This window comes from Drosophila nasuta, chromosome 2R (genome assembly GCF_023558535.2).
Source record: "Drosophila nasuta strain 15112-1781.00 chromosome 2R, ASM2355853v1, whole genome shotgun sequence".
Classification (NCBI taxonomy): domain Eukaryota; kingdom Metazoa; phylum Arthropoda; class Insecta; order Diptera; family Drosophilidae; genus Drosophila; species Drosophila nasuta.
Window position 1 is genome coordinate 16857536 of NC_083456.1, and position 19825 is coordinate 16877360.

The 19825-nt window shown below is 37.6% G+C and overlaps 4 protein-coding genes across 5 annotated transcripts; all 4 read left to right on the plus strand.

Annotated features, from left to right (window-relative positions):
• The first annotated feature begins 45 nt into the window (after window positions 1–45).
• On the plus strand, window positions 46–11213 carry LOC132785837 (probable sodium/potassium/calcium exchanger CG1090). Its single transcript, XM_060792129.1, has 7 exons — window positions 46–625; window positions 3865–4068; window positions 4124–4367; window positions 4443–4732; window positions 5983–7012; window positions 7221–7409; window positions 7468–11213. Exons 1-7 carry the CDS (start codon window positions 623–625, stop codon window positions 7476–7478), a joined length of 1971 nt encoding a protein of 656 aa, XP_060648112.1. The 5' UTR covers window positions 46–622; the 3' UTR covers window positions 7479–11213.
• An 823-nt stretch (window positions 11214–12036) lies between these two features.
• LOC132784951 (sideroflexin-1-3-like) lies at window positions 12037–13610 on the plus strand. The gene is made up of 5 exons (XM_060790882.1): window positions 12037–12583; window positions 12646–12763; window positions 12817–12978; window positions 13037–13164; window positions 13226–13610. The coding sequence occupies exons 1-5, from the start codon at window positions 12277–12279 to the stop codon at window positions 13468–13470; spliced, it is 960 nt and encodes a 319-aa protein (XP_060646865.1). The 5' UTR covers window positions 12037–12276; the 3' UTR covers window positions 13471–13610.
• Window positions 13611–14364: 754 nt separating this feature from the next.
• LOC132784743 (sideroflexin-1-3-like) lies at window positions 14365–17183 on the plus strand. 2 transcript variants are annotated; one of them, XM_060790567.1, is made up of 6 exons: window positions 14365–14548; window positions 15277–15633; window positions 16050–16167; window positions 16257–16418; window positions 16473–16600; window positions 16658–17183. In XM_060790567.1, the coding sequence occupies exons 2-6, from the start codon at window positions 15318–15320 to the stop codon at window positions 16900–16902; spliced, it is 969 nt and encodes a 322-aa protein (XP_060646550.1). In that variant the 5' UTR covers window positions 14365–14548; window positions 15277–15317; the 3' UTR covers window positions 16903–17183. The 2 variants fall into 2 exon arrangements, with proteins under 2 accessions (XP_060646550.1, XP_060646551.1); XM_060790568.1 differs by having other exon boundaries at window positions 15280–15633.
• Window positions 17184–17358: 175 nt separating this feature from the next.
• On the plus strand, window positions 17359–19820 carry LOC132784742 (uncharacterized). The gene is made up of 3 exons (XM_060790565.1): window positions 17359–17623; window positions 17685–18758; window positions 19286–19820. Exons 1-3 carry the CDS (start codon window positions 17548–17550, stop codon window positions 19315–19317), a joined length of 1182 nt encoding a protein of 393 aa, XP_060646548.1. The 5' UTR covers window positions 17359–17547; the 3' UTR covers window positions 19318–19820.
• The last annotated feature ends 5 nt before the right edge of the window (window positions 19821–19825 follow it).

Here is a 19825-nt window from a genome sequence, read left to right on the forward strand (position 1 = left end):
TTGCAGACTTTGGGACGACGACGCTGCCGTCAGTTTGCTCTGAACCGTCTCGCCAGGCGAAAGCAAAAGCAAAGCTTTGCTTGCTCGTGCGCGTTTCGAATCACATACACCACTCACCCATACACACATACACACATAAATACAAGCACACACACTCACACAGAGAAAGAACCGTGCATGGTGCGCGAGCGAAATAGTATAAATCAAATGAAAACTTCGTATTACGAGTATTAAATAATAGTTCTACTATAACATATACACATACTATACAATATATGAACTTTACGCAGCAACTGCTGGCGCTGAGTGAAGAATGAAACACAAGTGATGCGATTTGCAGGCCCAAAACAAAAGGTCTTAGCCAAATATATCGTCGCATGTTTTCCAATGCAACGCTTTTCTTCTGTATCTGTTTTCCGCAAAACACCCACATTGCAATCTCGTGCTCGTGCTAACTAACCAAACTGTGGATAAAAAAGAAAACGTGAAACAACACAAAAAAAAAACATTGTAATCAATTAAATTATTTATTCAATTATTCCAATTAATCGAAAGCTGAAAATCTGCTCATTAAACTAAACCAACTACAAGCGAAGCGTTTGAATTAACAACAGCTGCAAAAATGGTAAATATTTTATAATGTGATTATGAAATTGCTTTACTGCATGAGTGTGTGTATGAGAGAGGAACAGTGTGTGTGTGTGTGTGTGTGTGTGTAATCCTGATGCGAAACAATTGCTTGAGCTTGTGCAAATTGTTTACTACGTCAAGTCCAAGTCAATTGCATTTTTCATCTGCCAGCAGCTTCTTCAATTGTCTGCAATTTTTCCGAGCAAACAAAAAGCCAAAACGACACAGACAACATCACTTTTGCTTTTCTTTAAGATTGATGGGAGGGGGTGGCAATGAAGGCGATGTCCTTTGTTTGAGCCTTTAAGAAAAATATGATGTAAGCCCGAACACCCAGCTACGACAATGACGTTTCCGCTGCCTCCGATTTCTCCTCTCCGGCCAGCCGCCTACTATAAACTCACACACACACACACTGACGACCACATATAAGTATATATGTAATCGCATATGTATTTAGTCAGCAGAGCCATTTATTTTTATAAGATGTGTTGCTGCAGCATCCACGCTAACTACGTATAACTGTAACTGTAACTAACAATCCCTCCTGCCCACCGCTTTAGACCACATTTACACTCACACAGCGACCATTTGCAACCTTAGCCAACAACGCGCGTATGAGTAAAAGCTTGTTGAGATGGGAAAGGGGCAGAGGGAAGAGGAAAGGGAAGGCGGCTCTCTGCAAATCGATATTGTGCGGCATGACCGAGTGGCCCACAAGGCGCTCGCTGTGTGTATGTTTTGGCCTGTGGAGCAGTCAGCCTCCTCGCCCCTACCACACCACAGAAAAAGAGAGAGCGAGAGAGAGACAGAGAGAGAGAGTGGTGTGGTGGCTTTTCTGGGGCCATCAAAGCCAAGCAGGCAGCCAGCCAGACGCCGCTGCTCCTTTTTGTACTCTCTCTCTCTCTATCTCTCACCCCGGCAGTTGATTTCGTGTTCGTCTTTTGTGGTGAAAACTTTCAATTGCTCTCTCTCTTTCGCTCGTTTGTGTCGAATTTGCACTGTTATCAGCAACAGCAAACGGCAGCAGCAACAGCAACAACAATAGCAACAGTAAGAGGAGATTGAAGAGAGAGACGAAGTACTGTCAATAGCAAACAAATGGCTGTAATGCTGCTCAAATTTATTCAAAGACATTTATTTTTGTTGTCGCTTATGTAGTTTGTGTCACGATTTCAGCATTTTCTCAAGAGAAATTGAATCAAGGCATATGACATCATGTGTATATGTATACACATGTGTATATGTATCTGTGACTACGTATCTGTATCTGTATCTGTATCTGCAGCTGTTTTTCTCCGACGTTGTTGCTGCTGTTGGAAAGTATGCAGCAGTTGTTGGCAGTTCAAACTGCTTTCTTCAGCCGTTTTTGTTGATTCGCCGCTTATCAGTTTGTCTCCCATAATGGCTCCGATTATCGACATCGAAGTGAGAGTCCATTGTCTTAAGCTTTTAATGGCCAAGAGCAGCTGTATTTGGCTTAAAGTTTTGCATATATTGTTGGCTAATTGGGTTTTACTGCTTCAGGCTATTGACACTCTCAAAGAACTTGCAACATCTCACATATCATATTGCAACGCTAGCCATAGAATTTTGTTGACTTGTTAGACTGGCCAATACGAGTCGTACTCGCATCTTGGCCAACAATTGCCGTCCATCACCTAGCAGTTGTTGCACTTAGCGTTGTTTTCCCATTTACTTTCAACCCAGGTCTAGGGCCCCAGCTCATGAATATCCGATTTCATGTCTCAGCCAAAGACTGTCAGCTGCCTGAAGCAGCCGCTAACAAAACCAAGTTAATGCAAACGCAGTGGCAATAAACTTAATAAGCTTGCCACAAGCACAGCGCTGTACTTATTTGTTCAGACACATTCAAGTAAACATGTTTATACACGCTCCTGTGCCACTGCAAAAGCGTCTAAGAATACCCTGTATTCGCTATGCGAGTCTAAACGGGTATACTTCGTTGTTATGTTATTTCATTTATTGACTTTTTATGACTGAGTTAACAGCTTCTGGCACTTAAGCAGCGAGAATTTCTATGGCTTCAGTCTCACCCTAGATTATATTCTTCTTCTGCTAATCTCAGCTTTTTATAGCCATTGTTAAACTTGGATATAATAACACTACTGTTTAAATGAAAGAATAACAATAAATGTTTGACTAAGCATAATATTTTCAGTTAATTTTATCTTTAAAGTGAACGAAAGATAATAGTGGAAATTTACTTAAGGGCACTTTAGTTGCGAAATAAAAGAGATAATAATGTTCGTCTCTAATAATTCGAGTAATTTTTTTTACATTGATTTTTAACGAATGAATCATTTTAGTAGAAAAGTCTAAATTAACATGTTCCGCTTTATTTGTAATATAAACCACTTTACAATTTATTTTCCTGTTATTCTTAGTGAGGTTTTTATTAGGAAATTTATGATCTACTTATTTTAAATTTATTAAAAACATTTACATTGATTTCTAAAATAAATACATGTGTATAGACCTAAATATATTAATTGTATTAGTGAAGCTTTAAATTGATATTCATGTTATATATCTTAATATTTGCAGTATCAGTTAAAAATAATACACAAATTTATTCTTATGAATAGTTGTTTTTAATGATATTTAGTTCTGTTGAGATTTATTTCATGTAACTAATATTCAAATAAATCCATAGAAATAGATATACAAATATTTATTATTAACTAAAAATATTCTCTGTCAAAATGTATGCTTATTTAAAATCAAATATTTTAATTCATGCTTAAAAATATAATATATTTTTAAATACTGTGGAATATTTATTATTATTTTGTCACTTAATATCTAGTTTATTTTTTTCCAATTCCCAAAGATTTCCTAATTCATAGGGTATTTTCTTGTCGGTTATTCGTGAGCATAGCCATCATACTTGTTTACCTATCGTATGGCACAGACAATTGCTACAAGTAACTGTTCACATAGATGCATGCCCCAGTGGGAGTGGCAACTTGGCAGGGGGTGGGGGTACATAAAACCTTATCAGAAGCAACGCCTGCAGGCATTGCCACCGTCAGTCTCTATGTGGAGCACATAAGCCGCATAGTCTTTGCAGCTTTGTCTTTGGCACGCTTCGTGTGCTTAGATGGGCGCTTAAGCTGCCTCTGGAAGTCAACAACATTACAACGGCAGCGAGGCAAAGGGGCAAGAATAAGAAAAGTAGTATTCAATATCGATGCTTTTCTTTTTTTGCAGATCGTTCGTCGACGCTCTCGCCGTGCGCGCATGTGGAACATGGGATTGCTTTTCCTCATCTACTACTGCGTGAGCATCTACTCGGCCAAGGGTGATGAGAAGGCCGATATTCCCTTGGATGTTGGCGCTCTGCCCGAAGCTGCCGATGCCGATGTGCCGCCCGAACTTGTGAACACTTCGCCCAACCCCATGCTGTCCACTGAAGTGAGTTAGCTAACTCGATTTTATTGCAATTATTATAGTGTATATATTCTAATAGAAATTCGATGAGCCGTTGCAAACTACGATGGCCACAGCGCATGGTGCGGTGCCCACTTGGCGTCCGAAGCGAGAGAACTGCACGCCACCGGCCATTGAGCAATTTCCGCAGCCATTGATGAACAAATGGGCGCGACGACATGGTGGCCTCATCCTCCACATCCTGGTGGCCATCTTCACCTTCTTCGGCCTGGCCATTGTGTGTGACGAGTACTTTGTGGCCAGTCTGGACAGACTCTGCGAGGGTAAGTTGCTCCCCCCTCTCCCCTGAATGCAATGCAAACTGCTTTTTGCTAATTGCTTTTTCGTTGTGTTTGCAGAGCTGCATCTATCGCCGGATGTGGCTGGTGCCACATTCATGGCTGCCGGCAGCTCAGCTCCAGAGTTGGCCACCGTTGTCATTGGCGTGTTCTTTGCCAAGGATGATATTGGCATTAGTGGCGTCATTGGTTCCGCTGTGTTCAACATCATGTTCGTCATCTCGGTGTGTGCTCTCTGCTCCGGCACTGTTTGCCAGCTCAACTGGTGGCCTTTGGTCCGCGATTGCTTCTTCTACTGCGTGTCCATATTGGTCATGCTGATAATCATTTTCAATGATGTCATCTCCTGTGTAAGTTCGTATTTCACTGTTTGTTCTAGTGGAACGTGGGTCAACTTCTGCTGATAGTCTCAATAATCATTTCTTGGCGATTAGAAATGGCACATTTCTAGTTTCAATTTAATAACTTTTAAAGAGTCAAAGTTGAAATGCAAATTATGATTAAGTCTTGCAGATAATGATTACGTTTAGTTATATTTTCGTGTATAGGAATTCACACATAAATTTATTTTAAATGAAGACGATTATCATTGAAAAATGTTGATATTTAAAATATTTACTATGGTGATAAGTAGAGTAGGGGATTAGAAAGTTTAATGGATTTCCTATTCGTGTTTATTTTTAACTTTTGCTATTGCTGGATACCAATGAAAGTTTATTAAAACCAAGCTTAATATTCTTCTACAGCAATATTAACAAGTAAATATTATTTTTTCGAGTGATGATACAGCTCAGAATCATATTTCTTATTAAATTTTTATACGAGCCACCCATAGGGTAGAAGGTATTATAACTTGTGCCTCCAGGAAACAGGCAGAAGAAGGCATCTCCCACTCTATATTCTTGATCAGCGTCAACAACCGAGACAATAAAGCCATGTCCGTCTGTCTGTCTGTCCGCATGAATACCTACATATATCTAAGAGACTATAAGAGAAAGAGTTATATTTTTTTTGGACAGCACTTTTATTGTGTGCACGGATATCAAGTATGCTTTAAATTTTTGCCACGCCCACTTCCGCCATCGCAAATTAACAAAAATCGAGTAACAAGCGTAATAATAAAGCTATATTCATTATGGGATAGACATTAATAACTATACCATTTATGATTCCTGAAAATTTGGTTGTGATCGAATAAAAATTGTAGAAATTTAAGAAATACAAAAAATATGGCAAATTACGCCTATTGCAATGAGCTTTTAGCTGCTTTGGCTAGCAATCTGACATATTTAAACATTTATCGACATAACAAATATGGCCTACGGTATATTTTAGTATATTTCATATATTATTCGGTATATTTTTAAAATATTACATGGTTAATTTATATTCAAAATAGGTAGCGGGTATCTCGCAGTCGAGTACACTCGTTTTCTCACTTGTTAATTTTGAACTATTGTAGATGCACAAAAAAAAGAAGAATATGACAAGGACAATATTAAAATTTCCACAGTTATAGAAACCCAGCCCTTTAGAAGAAGTCTTACTAAATTTCATAAATAGTTACTTTAATTAATGAATATATTTCCCATTTCTGCAGTTCGAGTCTGTGGTAATGCTGCTCTGCTATGTGGGCTACTGTGTAGCGCTGTGTTTCAACACGGAACTGGAGCGCTGGGCGTTGAGCTTGAATCTGCCCTTCAAGCTGCCCAGCAAGGAGGAGCAATCAGCATTGGTGACCTATAAGAATGTGCCCGAAAGTTCCTACACCCAGGGCAACGGGGGACAGACGCAGACGAAGGAAACCGATCCCAGTGCGCAGCAGAAGCAACAACAGGATCCGACACAAGGCGACTACCAGAGCTACAATGACCCCAATGCCAGCTGGGATCCCAACGCGGCCTGGGGCGAAGAGTCGAGCCAGAATCAAGCCTCAGCAGCAGCGATGCCAATGGCAGCCAGTGCTAGAAGCAGCCAACCGCCGGTCGATGATTGGGGCATGGGTCAGTTCAATCAGGGCCAAGGTCAAGAGAATATGGGCTATCACGGCGATCAGCCGGATTCGGTGGTAACGGGTGAGCAGGCTGCTGCTGCAGCAGCCGGAGCCGGAGCTAAAAGTCAAGTGGCCACAACGCCGGGTGGCGGCGTTGAGTATTACAAGTCGACGGATAAACAGCGTGAGGCACGCCCCGATCCATTGATGCGACCCACGGAGGGCGGTTTGCCAGCATTGGTCGCCTGGTATGTGGTATATCCGATCCACTATCTGTGCAAGTTGACGATGCCGGATTGCCGGCAGCATCAGTATCGCAATTGGTATCCATTCACGTTTCTCATCTCAATGGTTTGGATCTCGTTCTATTCGTACTTTATGGTCTGGATGATAACGGTGATTGGCTCCACGTTGGCCATACCCGACACTGTGATGGGCCTGACGTTCGTTGCCGCTGGCGTTTCGGTACCGGACGCCCTAAGCTCAATAGCGGTTATCAAAGAGGGCTTCGGCGACATGGCCGTATCGAATGCAATTGGCTCGAATGTCTTTGATATACTAGTGTGCTTAGGTCTTCCGTGGTTCATACAAACGGCTATCATTGCGCCCGGCTCGCACGTCAATGTCATATCCAAGGGTATGTATCACAATGTCAATGTCCTACCCCCTCTCCCCACAATACCTCCTCTAGTGCTTGCCTCGTCGTCGTAAATTCTATGTGTGGTATGCCTGGCATGTGTCTTGATTGTGTGTTCTTTTTTTTTTAATCTAGCCGATGTGGATGTAGTTGTAGTTTAATGATCTATATTTGCTAATCTCTGGGAGTTCTACTTCTGTACACTTAGGTCTGGCATATTCCACACTCTCGCTCTTCTCCACCGTTGTCTTCTTGATACTGTCGACCCATCTGAATGGCTGGAAATTGGACAAACGCTTGGGCATTATACTGATGATTTGGTATCTGTTCTTCATCACGCTGGCGGCGCTCTACGAGATGAACGTCTTTGGCTACATGAACCCACCAGAATGTGCAAGTAAGTGGCCCATAAATATATATTCTATCGATCCCTTCTAATATATTCTTTGCTGCAGGTGAATTCTAAATGGATAAAACGATTAACTTGACTTATAGACCGACGCACCTAGAATCACATTCACCAGCACCAAGTATGCATATGATGAATACCATATGAATAAGTACGGACATAAACGAGTACTCGTGCAGTACGCAGCAGCAACAACTATAAAAATAAATAAACAAAATAGTCCCAACAGCAACAATGGAAAACAACAACAACAACAACAACTTGATAATAGATGTAAATGAAAATGTTATTGTTAATGGGACAACAATTTATTACTCAACGCGCGTTTTACATGGATTTTTACATGCACCAATTGAATGAAAATATATACTATATACATACATACTATATAATATATAGATGCAAAGAAAGAAACCCATATACAAGAACATATATAGAAGCATATATATAGCACTGTAGATAGGGTGAAATGTATTAAATTAAGTACAAGTAACAAGTATAAACAAAAAGCAGCAAATCAATGAAATTTGTTGTCGCGGTTTTATGGAACAACACGAATAGAAAAGGAACAACGCAAAATTCAACAAAACACTTACACTCACATATACATATATAAAGTTGACGAATGTTTTACATTAGGCAATGATTTTTACATCAATTTATAATATATATGTATTTATCAAATGTTGTTTGGTTTGTAAGAATCTCTTTTCCACATAGAAACATTCTTTCGATTCTCGTTTCGCTTCTCTTTTTGAGATCTTACAAGTCATACAAAGAAATGAATTCATTTTACTTAATCAATGAATGATATCAACGAATTTTTGTTTAATTTGTTATTACATATTTATATTAATTATACCCTGTAACAAAAGATTCCAAAGACAAGAGTCTGTTTGTCTGATAGAGATCAATAGATTCGATTATAAGAGATGAATTAAATTATGTATTAGAAACAAATTTCTTTTTTACTTTACACTTAATACCGGGTATATGCTAGTCGTTTCCTATTCGACTAGATACTTGTTTTCTGTTCGTATTTTGACTCACACATTTACATTGATACCAGAAGCATTCAACAGGCAGGATAAAACAGAACAGAAAGTAAATTTCAAGTAATATTTATGTAGATATTTTAAATGCAATTTGCAATAAACGAAATATGAAAATGAATGTATATTTTGTACAATTAAGTAAATATATTTACAAAATAGCCACATTGATTAAACGAAAACGTCCTAAGTTTAGCCACATACAACAACAACAACAACAACTATCGTTTAAACAAAAATAAAAAGAAAAGTCAACAATATTAACATAAAAAATTACAAACAAATATTTAACATTATGGCAATTAATGGCGTCAATTTTTTACTGTAAATATATATTTATTCTAAATGTATACAAAATTCGTAAATCAAATAATGTAAATTTATAGTCAATTTTTGGTGCAAATTGCGTAAACATTCAAATTTAGAAATTTTGTGTGGAAATTTCGACGAATATGGTAGCTCTTATAATTTTATTTTTATTGCCAATTTAAGCACGTAATAATGATAATATATTTTATTATACAATGCACTCAATAAATGTTAAATACCTATTCCGAATTCCCTTTTTTCGGAGTAATTCGAAATTGTGCAATACCGAAAAGTATGCAAAGAAAATGCTGCTGGGGAGTTTGGAATAGGACTGATAATTCATGTGTATAAATTATGAAATTCCATTATATCTAATTTTAAAACTATATACTGCCGTTCAACAGTTCAAGAACAGGATTAACTATTAAAATTTGTAATAAATTTGGTTGCTTCAATGCTGTTTAACGGCGGCAATATTTCACATTTATGTTGAATGAAAAAACAAGAACAAGAAAAACAATATGATAATATTACAATTACGAATTTGCATTATTATTTAGTTAGAGAATAGCTAAGACTATTCGAATTAACAATCAAAGCTGGTTGCTTGGTTCCAGACCAAGTATTTAGCTAATGTTGATGCTTTGGTAGAGAATTGATAGCAACACCCAAACACACACACACACACACACACATACACACATACACAACAAGTCGAAGTCGTTATTAATCCCAGGTTTTTGCTAGAAATGACACTGAATCAGTATAATAATTTAGCTGCAAGCAAAGTGTACTCCTAACTACATATAATACAAAGTACATACAATTTATTTAGCATAAAGAGACAAGAACAACAAGAAAATACTTACATAGTGAGCAATGCACTGCTATATAAAAATGGACGCGCTCAAAACATAGTTACATACATAGTTATACAAGACATACATAATTGCATACAAACATAAATACAATACTATATATAATATATATATGTATACTAAATAAATGGATGGAACAGATGGTGGACAAAGCGACAGGGTTCAGTTGGCTAAAATTTGTTGAAGGCGCCGATACGAGATCTAACTTATCTGATTGATTTCCCCCCTTCAATTTTAACAACGCCAACTTCCTTGAATCTAATTAATAAATAACAAAAAGCAAAAAAAAACTAAACTAAACTATAGTAAAACCAATACAATAAATGTACGAACAATCGCCTATTGAAAATTCCCACTAAGCCATTAACATATACATACATATTACAAGATCATACATACATACATACATACCTATAAGTGTAATGTCCTCTAAAAAGGACATTGCTCAAGTACAAGGTTCTTCCCCACTCAAAGAAATATGCCAGTTACCAGTATATATCTATATATATAAACATACTTACATACTATTTATAATGTCTTCTGGAGACATCGTTTTGTTCCAAACGCAACTAATGTACTACCTAAAACACAGACATACTCTATACACCATAAAGTCCTGTTGCCCATTCCATGTGAAATTAATATTGCATACTTTTAGGCAATCTCTACTAAAAGTATTTGGTATTGATGTTCAACAAATTGATTAAACAACGAGGAATGAGGAAGAGACCTGTTTATAACACACATACATATTCATCGAATACAAAAAGACATACATACATATTTACAATATACAATCCAAGAACTAAAATTAAATTGTTGCAGAACGTTAAGTGTTTCAATTAAACTATTTCAATTAGCAGTTGAATTCAAGAAAACAGTTGAAATTTTATGGACGTACAAATACTAATTATTAAAGTGTTCTATTCAATTTATTTTAAATATCTTCAACTAAATCAAATCAAATCAAATATGTATATTTCGTGTTACTTTTGACTGTACAAGTATCTAATGCAACAATTGCAACTAATTACTTAAGTATATACATACATACATACATAAATATATATATATATATATTAAATTATGTATGCATATAATACATAATTATACTTACTGAAGTGAAACAAAGCAACATTCATACAATAATACACACATGAAAACTGACTCACATACATACCATATGTACATACATACTATATACCCCTTATACGATACGATACTATACTTAACATACAATACATACATACAAGAATGTACAATAAATTGCATCTACTTAGTACATATGTTGTTACATCTACAAGTACGTGTATTTACATCTATCATTTGTGTTAACTATGACTATAATTGTTTGCAAAATTTAAATGATATTTCAGATATGCATAATATTTATTTACGAGGTACATATACATACGTATTTATAATATTAACAACAAAAATATTAACAATAATAACAATAACAATTACACTTATTTATGATGATAAAACCATAATAACTATTGCTATTATACACAACTGTTGATGTTATGTTTAGTCTAATAATGGATTTCAAAAATAAATGAATATACACACGCAGATAACAAATTGGTTTTCTTTTGAAACTATTACGGAAACATTAAGGAAAATCGACAGACATAAGTGCTTAGCTATGAAATTAATGGGTTTAAATTGCATTGACATTATAAAAAAAAGTACATAAAGAATATAAATATGCCCATATATCTGATAACTAAACAGCTAATTAATGGAATAGTTATGTTGGATGCGAAATAATAATGAAATTGGCGTATGAATAAAAGCTTTGCTGTTGGCTTTTCAACAGCGGTTTTTAGTAGACATGTATAGAAATCAATTTTTGGTATATACAGTAATAACTACAATTTATATGATTCTTTAATTTTGTTGAGATCAGATACAAATTATAAAAGTTATACAAATAGGAAATAAAAAAGCCTACTTATTACTTAGTTGTCTAAGTCTTAGTTGCTTTGGCTGACAATCTGGTATATTTCATACTCTATGGTATACTTTGAGTGTAGTACTATATCAATATACTAAATATAGAATTTTTATAGTATGTTAATTGGGTATATTATGAGAAATATACCGCACTGTTTTGCTTTTATTCAAAACTCGACTGAAGCTTTCTTACCTGCTATATACTACATAATCTTATTTCTCCTTTTAATATAGAACTCTCAGGGGTTGGTCATTCTTCTGCCAATGAGTAATCAAAAAAGATCATCTGTTCTTAGATATCGTGCTTACAATAAGGACTCTTGGGTTAGAGTATTCAATTTTATAAAACAAGAAGCACTCTGTGATTCAATTCAATATACTTTCTTAAAGTAACATATAGAAACCGAAATTTCAAAACAATACTTGAGTTAACTCTGAAATTCATGTTTCAAAATTTTAGTACAATTTTGTGAATTTATTTTTCTTTGATTGTGATTTTTTTGCCTATTGTTAAAGGCTTTCAACGCCTTACCGCTGTTCACATAGGGGATGTCATTTTAGTTAAAATTTTAGAGAATATTTTAAATTTTTAGATTAATTTGTAATTTAATTTGTATCCCCTTCAAGAACAGCGGTACTTATCTATAACTTAGTAAAATGTCGATGGGTAAAGTTGATATTGATAAACCCAAATATGATCAGAGCACGTATTGGGGTCGCTGTAAGCATTTCTTTTTGCTCACGAATCCCGCCAACCTATTGACATCGTCCAGCCAACTTGATGAAGCTAAAGACACAGTTGAGAAGTATCGATCTGGCAAACTTCGCTCCAACCAATCAATTGATGAAGTGTGGAAATCCAAGTATTTGTATGACTCTGCATTTCATCCGGAGACTGGAGAGAAACAGTTCCTGCTTGGCCGCATGTCTGCCCAGATGCCAATGAATACATTACTTACGGCCGGTAATTTAACATTATTTTATCCATAATTTTATTGATTTATTTTTGGCATTTATCGTTTACAGGTATGCTGATCTTTTATCAGTCAACTAAGTCAGTGGTCTTCTGGCAGTGGCTCAATCAGACCTTTAATGCAACCGTTAACTATACAAATCGCTCTGGCAAAACTCCCATTTCGAAGCCGTAAGTTATATTAAGAATATCTTATTTAGCTTAGCTGCAATTGTCGATTTCAGAGAGCTACTAACATCTTATACTTTGGCCACGTCGGGAGCTTTGGGCACCGCACTCGGTTTGAATCATTTGGTGAAGAGTATGAATCCTCTTATAGGTCGCTTGGTGCCATTTGTGGCCGTTGCTGCTGCCAATTGTATTAACATTCCCTGCATGCGTAGGCGGTAAGTATAACAAAGTCATAAAATAGTCTGTTTGGAGTGCAACATATATTGTAAACAGGGAGCTGAGGGATGGTGTCTCCCTTTTGGATGATCAGAACCATGAGGTAGGCGTCTCAAAGAAAGCTGCTGCTCAAGGCATTTCAAATGTTGTCGTTAGTCGGATTTCCATGGCAATTCCTGGAATGAGTTAGTATTTATAAAGTATGGTATAAAAGAAGAATTATATGGTATATAATTATTTTTACAGCCCTAACACCCCTTTTGATTGAATACTTGGAGAAGAGTGGATTCCTTAAGAGATATCCTCATTTGACTGGACCCATACAAATTCTTTCCTGTGCTTTTATATTGCTTTTTTCCACTCCCATGGGATGCGCCTTCTTCCAACAAATATCGCCTATCAAGGTTGATAAGCTAGAGCCTGAAGTTAAAGAGTCGATTAAGAGAGCTCATCCGGGCATGGATACAGTCTATTTCAATAAAGGTTTGTAGCATAACAAATGCTAGCCAGAATACTGAATTAGAGTTATGTATCATATTATACCAGATGAATTGAGTATAATTAACCTAAAGTGAAATTAAATTCTGTAATGTAATATATTATATATATTATTACTGATAAATCTAAACAATTTTGTAATATTTTTCTTTACAAATAATATATGAGCGTAGAATATCAAGTCGAATTTCGATCTCTTTGTGGTTTTGGGTATACTTTATATTGAAAATTAAATGTGGGTATCTCAAAGTCTATACTCGACAATAGTTTCCTGTCTAGATTTTGTCCAAAAAATGTGGTTGCACTTCTGTCTTGCATGGTCTGGAAGTCCATTAACAGAATAATATATATATATATGCATATAACAATACATATATATAATATACCTATAAACGTGTAAAGGTCAAATTATAAATTATAATTTTCGTTTGAGCACAACAGGCTATCTTTAAAGCTTTGCCAAAAACTTGCAAGCCGAACTGTTGAAGAGCTGCGCATAAGTAAAAAGCTCTCTCTTCTCTCATTTCAAAGTCATCGACACTTACCACAACAAAAAAGTTTCGAAATACAGCAAGGTAACAAAAGAAACTAGAAAGAGAAAGTATTTTTTGGCATGCTGACTATTGAATACGCTCTCCGCCCAGGTGCTATATAATAATATAACTTTATGTTCTAATGTAACAAGATTATGTCATTGTTGTGAAATCTTTATTTATTTAATAAATTGAGCAAATTACCTAGCGTCTGTGCGAAACTAAGCAATCATTTAGTTTTCGGTGTGCGCAACAACATCAATGATAACAGTGAAATGCTCTCTTCGAGGTTAAAGCAAAAAGCTCTCTGGAGCAGTTGCGGTAGCGACGTTGGCAGCGGCAGAGCAGCTCATGCTTAGCAGTCGGGGTTCAGTCGTCAGCTCGCTGCCAAAGTGTTAAGAAGCGGGACGCTTGGACGTGCGTGAATCGTGCGTGTGTATGTGTGTGCGTGTGTATGTAGGTGGCGTCCGCGTGGATAACTTGAAGAACCGAAACTTAAATACTCACACATTCTACCAATACATACATAGCTTTTAACGTGAGTAGCGTGTTGTTGTGTGTGTGTGTCGCAACCTGTTCTTGTTCTCCAGTTTGCCAACTCTCTATGTCACTCTCTCTCTTTCTCTGGAAGCAACATTTTATGTATGTTTTTTTAATCAACTCAGCTGTGCGCCCGGCAAACACGCCCGATAAGATTTATGGATTTTTCAATATTACGCCTATTTTTTTGTGATAGGAATTATATAATGCATTTGTTTGTGTTGTGTTTTGACTGCATAATCGAACAGTTTGCCAAGAGCTTAAGAATATATTCTATATAGAGTCTGTATGTATTCTGTTTGTCTACTGCAGTGAAACTTGGAAAGTTGACGCGTTTCTTGGCGATTAGCACGAATCACTCGGGTCATTGCGGCCACTGATAAGGCAGCCGGCGCAATATTATTTATAACTACTACAAACTGATACAGTGAAAGAAATTCAGTAATAATTCGAAAACAAAAAACAACAAACTTTTTCTGACACAAAACTCATAGAAACAATCCAAAAATATATTTTGAATTTGTTTATTCATTGATAAAGATAGTCCAAGGTCAGTTTCACGCTCACACGCACGTTTAGCGAGCGTCCACTGTACATATATAAATAAATATTGTTATGTTGATATTGTGTGACGAAGCAGCTGACATGTTGAATCAATTAAGCAATCAGCAATTCAATAATTTCATCGAAATTTATTAATCCAACTAAATGTATTCTCGCCCTTAGCAGCAGCAGCGAATACTCCAGAGAGGGAAAGTCAACTCAAAATGGCTTTATTACCACGCGATATCGATATTGATAAACCCAAATTCGATCAGAGCACATATGTGGGACGTGCCAAGCACTTTTTCCTCGTCACCAATCCCCTCAATCTATTCGTTACCTCAACTCAATTGGAGTCCGCCCGCCAGATCGTGCAACGTTATCGCGCTGGCCAAGATGTGCCCGAGTGCAAATCGGTTGAGCAGCTGTGGAAGGCCAAGTATCTGTACGATTCGGCGTTTCATCCAGAGACGGGCGAGAAGCAGCTTCTGATTGGTCGCATGTCGGCGCAAATGCCGATGAATATGTTTATCACAGCAGGCAAGTAAACAAAAAGCACACTCGCAACTTTAACTCGACTAACAACACTTGTGACGATTGTCTCCTTGGCACTAGTCCACGAACTAGTTACTTCGTATGGTGATGAATTACTTTACTTTACTTTACGGGTAGAAATTGTCTTCATCCTATAACATATCCATTTAAAAGTAAACATTTTAAGACAGGCCTACTGCTTTCCTGCACTAGTGCTATACACAAACACACCACCGGATTCGCTAGTTACAAACTGGAACGTCGTCACCATCTCATACACATTCACATTTACATATTATGCTTGTGTTAGTGTCACTTTCGTGTGCTTTCATTTGAAACGTTCAACAATTTGCTTCCGCGCTTTTGATTAATAAACAACAAGTAATAATAATGTTATTGTTGTTGTTGCTATGTTTATTTAGGCATGATGACCTTCTACAAAACAACGCCGGCCGTCGTCTTCTGGCAGTGGTGTAATCAGACCTTTAATGCGATCGTCAACTACACGAACCGTTCGGGTACCACACCAATTAGTCAAACGTAGGTGACCCCAAAGCATAAGAAGAAGAACTACAATTGAACTCATCATGCTCCTCCTTCTCTTTTGCACTCCACACACACACACACAGGCAATTGTTTACCTCATACTGCCTGGCAACAGGTGGCGCTTTAGGCACTGCCCTCAGCCTCAATCGGGCGGTGAAGAATATGAATCCATTGGTGGGTCGCCTCGTGCCCTTGGTGGCTGTGGCAGCGGCCAATTGCATCAATATTCCTTGCATGCGAATGCAGTAAGTTGAATCTTGACTGTAAAGTTATTTGATTAATTAAACTTTTGTTTAAAGGGAACTCCGTAATGGCGTCGTGCTGCTGGATGAGAAGAACAACGAAGTGGGCATCTCTAAGAAAGCCGCTTTCGTGGGCATCTCAGCGGTGCTGGTTAGTCGCATAGCCATGGCAATGCCAGGAATGAGTAAGTAATCCTCATAAAGAGTATTCAGCATTTAATTCAACCTCCATTCGCTTGCAGCTTTAACTCCACTGCTGATGGAGAACTTGGAGAAACGCGGTTTCCTCAAGCGTTTCCCCCGCCTCAATGCACCCATCCAAACGGTCTTCTGCGGCTTTGTACTGCTCTTTGCCACGCCCCTGGGGTGTGCCTTCTTCAGTCAGCGGGCAGCTATCAAGGTGGATTCGCTGGAGAAGGATGTTAGCGAAGCTATACAGAAGAAACATCCGGACTTGGAGACCGTCTGGTACAACAAGGGCTTGTAGAGTCGCCAATGAATATCCTTAGTGGATTTTGGAGAGGACAATAATATTTTTGCAAAAGTGATTAATTTATTTACTCAATGTGCATTTAATGTAGCAGTTCTTTTAGCATTTATATAATTTGTTTGCGGTTACATGTTGTTCAGTTCAAATACCTACCAATCAATGTGAATTAGTTAAACAAAATATTTTGCTGGCGTCGCAACAATTTATTTAGCTGTAGTCTGTGAAAGATATCAAGTTTGAAATATTGTTATTAAATAAATTGAGTGGGAAAATTGAAATGGAAACGGTTAAGAAGTTTTATAACAGTCAGCTTATTGACAAAATCAATCGATTAGTGTTTTGCCAGACAGTTGGCTTATCGATAACGATAACAAGGTAATTGACAACCATTTTATTTAAAACACTAAAATACTCACCGATACTATTGTACTTACTAGTGTATGGATTTTACACAATAAGTTGCATGGTGCAGAAATTATATTTTGAATTTTTACTAGTATGTGGAAAACAGTGTTGGAAAATCACAGTTCGATAAGTGTTAAACTGCAAGGTATTAAAAAATACCAAACGCGTTATAATTTGAGCGCATTCTCCGACGCAAGCAACCAATGTTTTAAATAAAACAATAAATGTAATAAACAAATGGATAATTCGTCGTCCACGAGCAAACGGCGCTCGTTAACACTAAGCAGTCGCCTGCTGCAGAAGCGACACAGTGGTAACTAACATAACTGCAAACTAATCATTGGAATTTTAGTGAAAATGCGTTTGTTTTGCAGCATCGCCACAAAATCGCGTTCGCGCCAGCGCAACACAGGATGTGACAAAAGATGTGGCAGACACACCACGTTCCCCAAACACACTCGATATCGCAGAAAATGTGGAGTGCACGCCGCCGCACAAGAAGCTGCATAGTCTGGACGACAGTCTGGATTTCTCGCCACACGCCGCCAACCTATCACCAAGTTGCCTCTTCTCGCAAACTCTTGTGACGGGCAGCCCCGAGGTGAGTTGGCGTTGGAACTGCGATGGACGTGGCGACAAGGTCAACACCACCTCAGACAGTGGCTTCGATTCGGAGGAGTTTGGACCGAATGCGCCAGCAAGAAGAAAACAAGTGCGGGTGGATGCCGCACTCGAGTATCGACGCAAGCAGCTGGACAATAAGCAGCGGCAGGCACAGCAGCTACGCGATCAGGAGCTGCTACAGCAGCGTTACGACAAACTCCACAAGCACCTGGAGCAGCAGGAATTTGAAGAGGCGTCACCTTCGCCGCCGATTCCCGTTGAGGCAGCCTCAGTGACAGTAGCAGATGATCCCGCTTTGGCAGACTTTTTAAATGACTCAGATACGGATTGCTTTCTCCTGGAGGCCACACAGCAGCTGGAATCAAATCTAGCGCCAAAACAAGCTGACACAACCCCAACGGGGCATAATGATTCAGATTGCTTTCTACTCGAAGCCACACAGCAACTGGAATCGAAACTGGCGACCAAACAGGCGGCAACAACACCAACGAGTCATCATCGCAAGAGCCCCAGCAAAGAGAAGCGGGCATCGTTCTACATGAAGTTCCTAGAGGATGAAAGTGAATCGGAGGATTGGTTTTCTGCCCTCGATGAGGCTATGATTGAGGCTACGCAGCCCAAGAAGCCTCGCATCTCGTTGCAGCGCTACAAATCGATGCCTAGTAACACAGCTGCCACAAATGGAGGCAACACCAACAGCAGCAGCACTGAAAACGGCACAAACAACAAATGTCCCAGTTCCAGCTTGCCTCCTGGTAAGGTGGAGACACCGGGCATCAAACGTCATGCGAGTTCTCACGCTTTATCACCTGCCACATCATGCGGTAAGTTATGGACATTGTTTTTAGACCCTTTTGCTTCCAAACAAGAGTTGGAAAAGGGTATATTAAGTTAGTCGAAAACGAATATATAAAGATAAGGTTGTTGGTATGAATAACAAGATTGCTGAAACTATCATAGCTCGATGTCCTAAACGATTTAACTTCAAAATTTTAGTTTTCATAGTTTAGAATTGCACAGTAGTAACATTTTTAATATATATTTTTTATTATTCTGCAAATTTTATTACGACTGCACCACAAATATAGAAGATATTAGGAAGTGAAAGATTGAAATAAAGTATATAGCAGAAAAGTCAAAAATAATATAGTAATAGGTAAAGTTTATTGATCGATAATGAGTTCGAGACTCCATTTTTAGTAGTCTAATCACATTAACCAAACTAATATTGATTGAAAGCATATCAAAAATGTTAAAGGGTCTATTACAGTCGTATCTTGTATACCACTTTCTTACCTGCTATAGTTAGTTCTTGATGCTACTAAGTTCTTGTTTTTGTCTTTATTTTTAGTGCGTGGAAATCTATTTGGCAGGCGGAAATAATGCCAAAGACAATGACAATAACGATGACGCTGACGTTGAGATGTTCTCCTCTTGCTCTCTTCCAGAATTTCACACAAGTTTCATGCGGCTAGCTGAGCTTTGAATGTATACGATAATTATTTTAGCATAGCGACTTAAGTCTGCAATTAAGCATTAATCGTAATTTAAAGTTGGCTTCACGCCAATTGCGCTAATTGCATTGTTTACAGCTTCTTTGCGATGTCCATATGCTTTAATATTAGCTTCAACTAAACTGCGAGAGCGCTGAAAACTGACGTCAATGCATAATTAATTGAGAAAGTCTCGAAAGCGCATTAATAATTGATCAAATCCGTTTTGAGAAAATTCACATTTTCGTTGCTGTTGAAATGAAAGTTTAAAGTTCAAGTATTATTACAAACTGCTCAAATTATTTGTGAAAGTCGATTTAGTATTTGTTAAATGTATTTAGAATTTAAGCAGCATATAAGATATGTTAGTTGTTAAGTTAATCTTAAGTACTGTGCTT

Bases quoted from the DNA above. Each gene is read 5' to 3' on its own strand.
- LOC132784951 (XM_060790882.1), top strand. From the start codon at position 12,277: ATGTCGATGGGTAAAGTTGATATTGATAAACCCAAATATGATCAGAGC. The intron at 12,764-12,816 runs GTAAGTTATATT...TGTCGATTTCAG, and splicing joins AAAACTCCCATTTCGAAGCC to AGAGCTACTAACATCTTATA. The intron at 12,979-13,036 runs GTAAGTATAACA...TATTGTAAACAG, and splicing joins ATTCCCTGCATGCGTAGGCG to GGAGCTGAGGGATGGTGTCT.
- LOC132784743 (XM_060790567.1), top strand. From the start codon at position 15,318: ATGGCTTTATTACCACGCGATATCGATATTGATAAACCCAAATTCGAT. The intron at 16,168-16,256 runs GTAGGTGACCCC...ACACACACACAG, and splicing joins ACCACACCAATTAGTCAAAC to GCAATTGTTTACCTCATACT. The intron at 16,601-16,657 runs GTAAGTAATCCT...ATTCGCTTGCAG, and splicing joins CATGGCAATGCCAGGAATGA to CTTTAACTCCACTGCTGATG.
- LOC132784742 (XM_060790565.1), top strand. From the start codon at position 17,548: ATGGATAATTCGTCGTCCACGAGCAAACGGCGCTCGTTAACACTAAGC. The intron at 17,624-17,684 runs GTAACTAACATA...TTTGTTTTGCAG, and splicing joins GCTGCAGAAGCGACACAGTG to CATCGCCACAAAATCGCGTT. The intron at 18,759-19,285 runs GTAAGTTATGGA...CTTTATTTTTAG, and splicing joins ATCACCTGCCACATCATGCG to TGCGTGGAAATCTATTTGGC.
- LOC132785837 (XM_060792129.1), top strand. The intron at 4,069-4,123 runs GTGAGTTAGCTA...ATATTCTAATAG, and splicing joins ACCCCATGCTGTCCACTGAA to AAATTCGATGAGCCGTTGCA. The intron at 4,733-5,982 runs GTAAGTTCGTAT...CCATTTCTGCAG, and splicing joins TCAATGATGTCATCTCCTGT to TTCGAGTCTGTGGTAATGCT.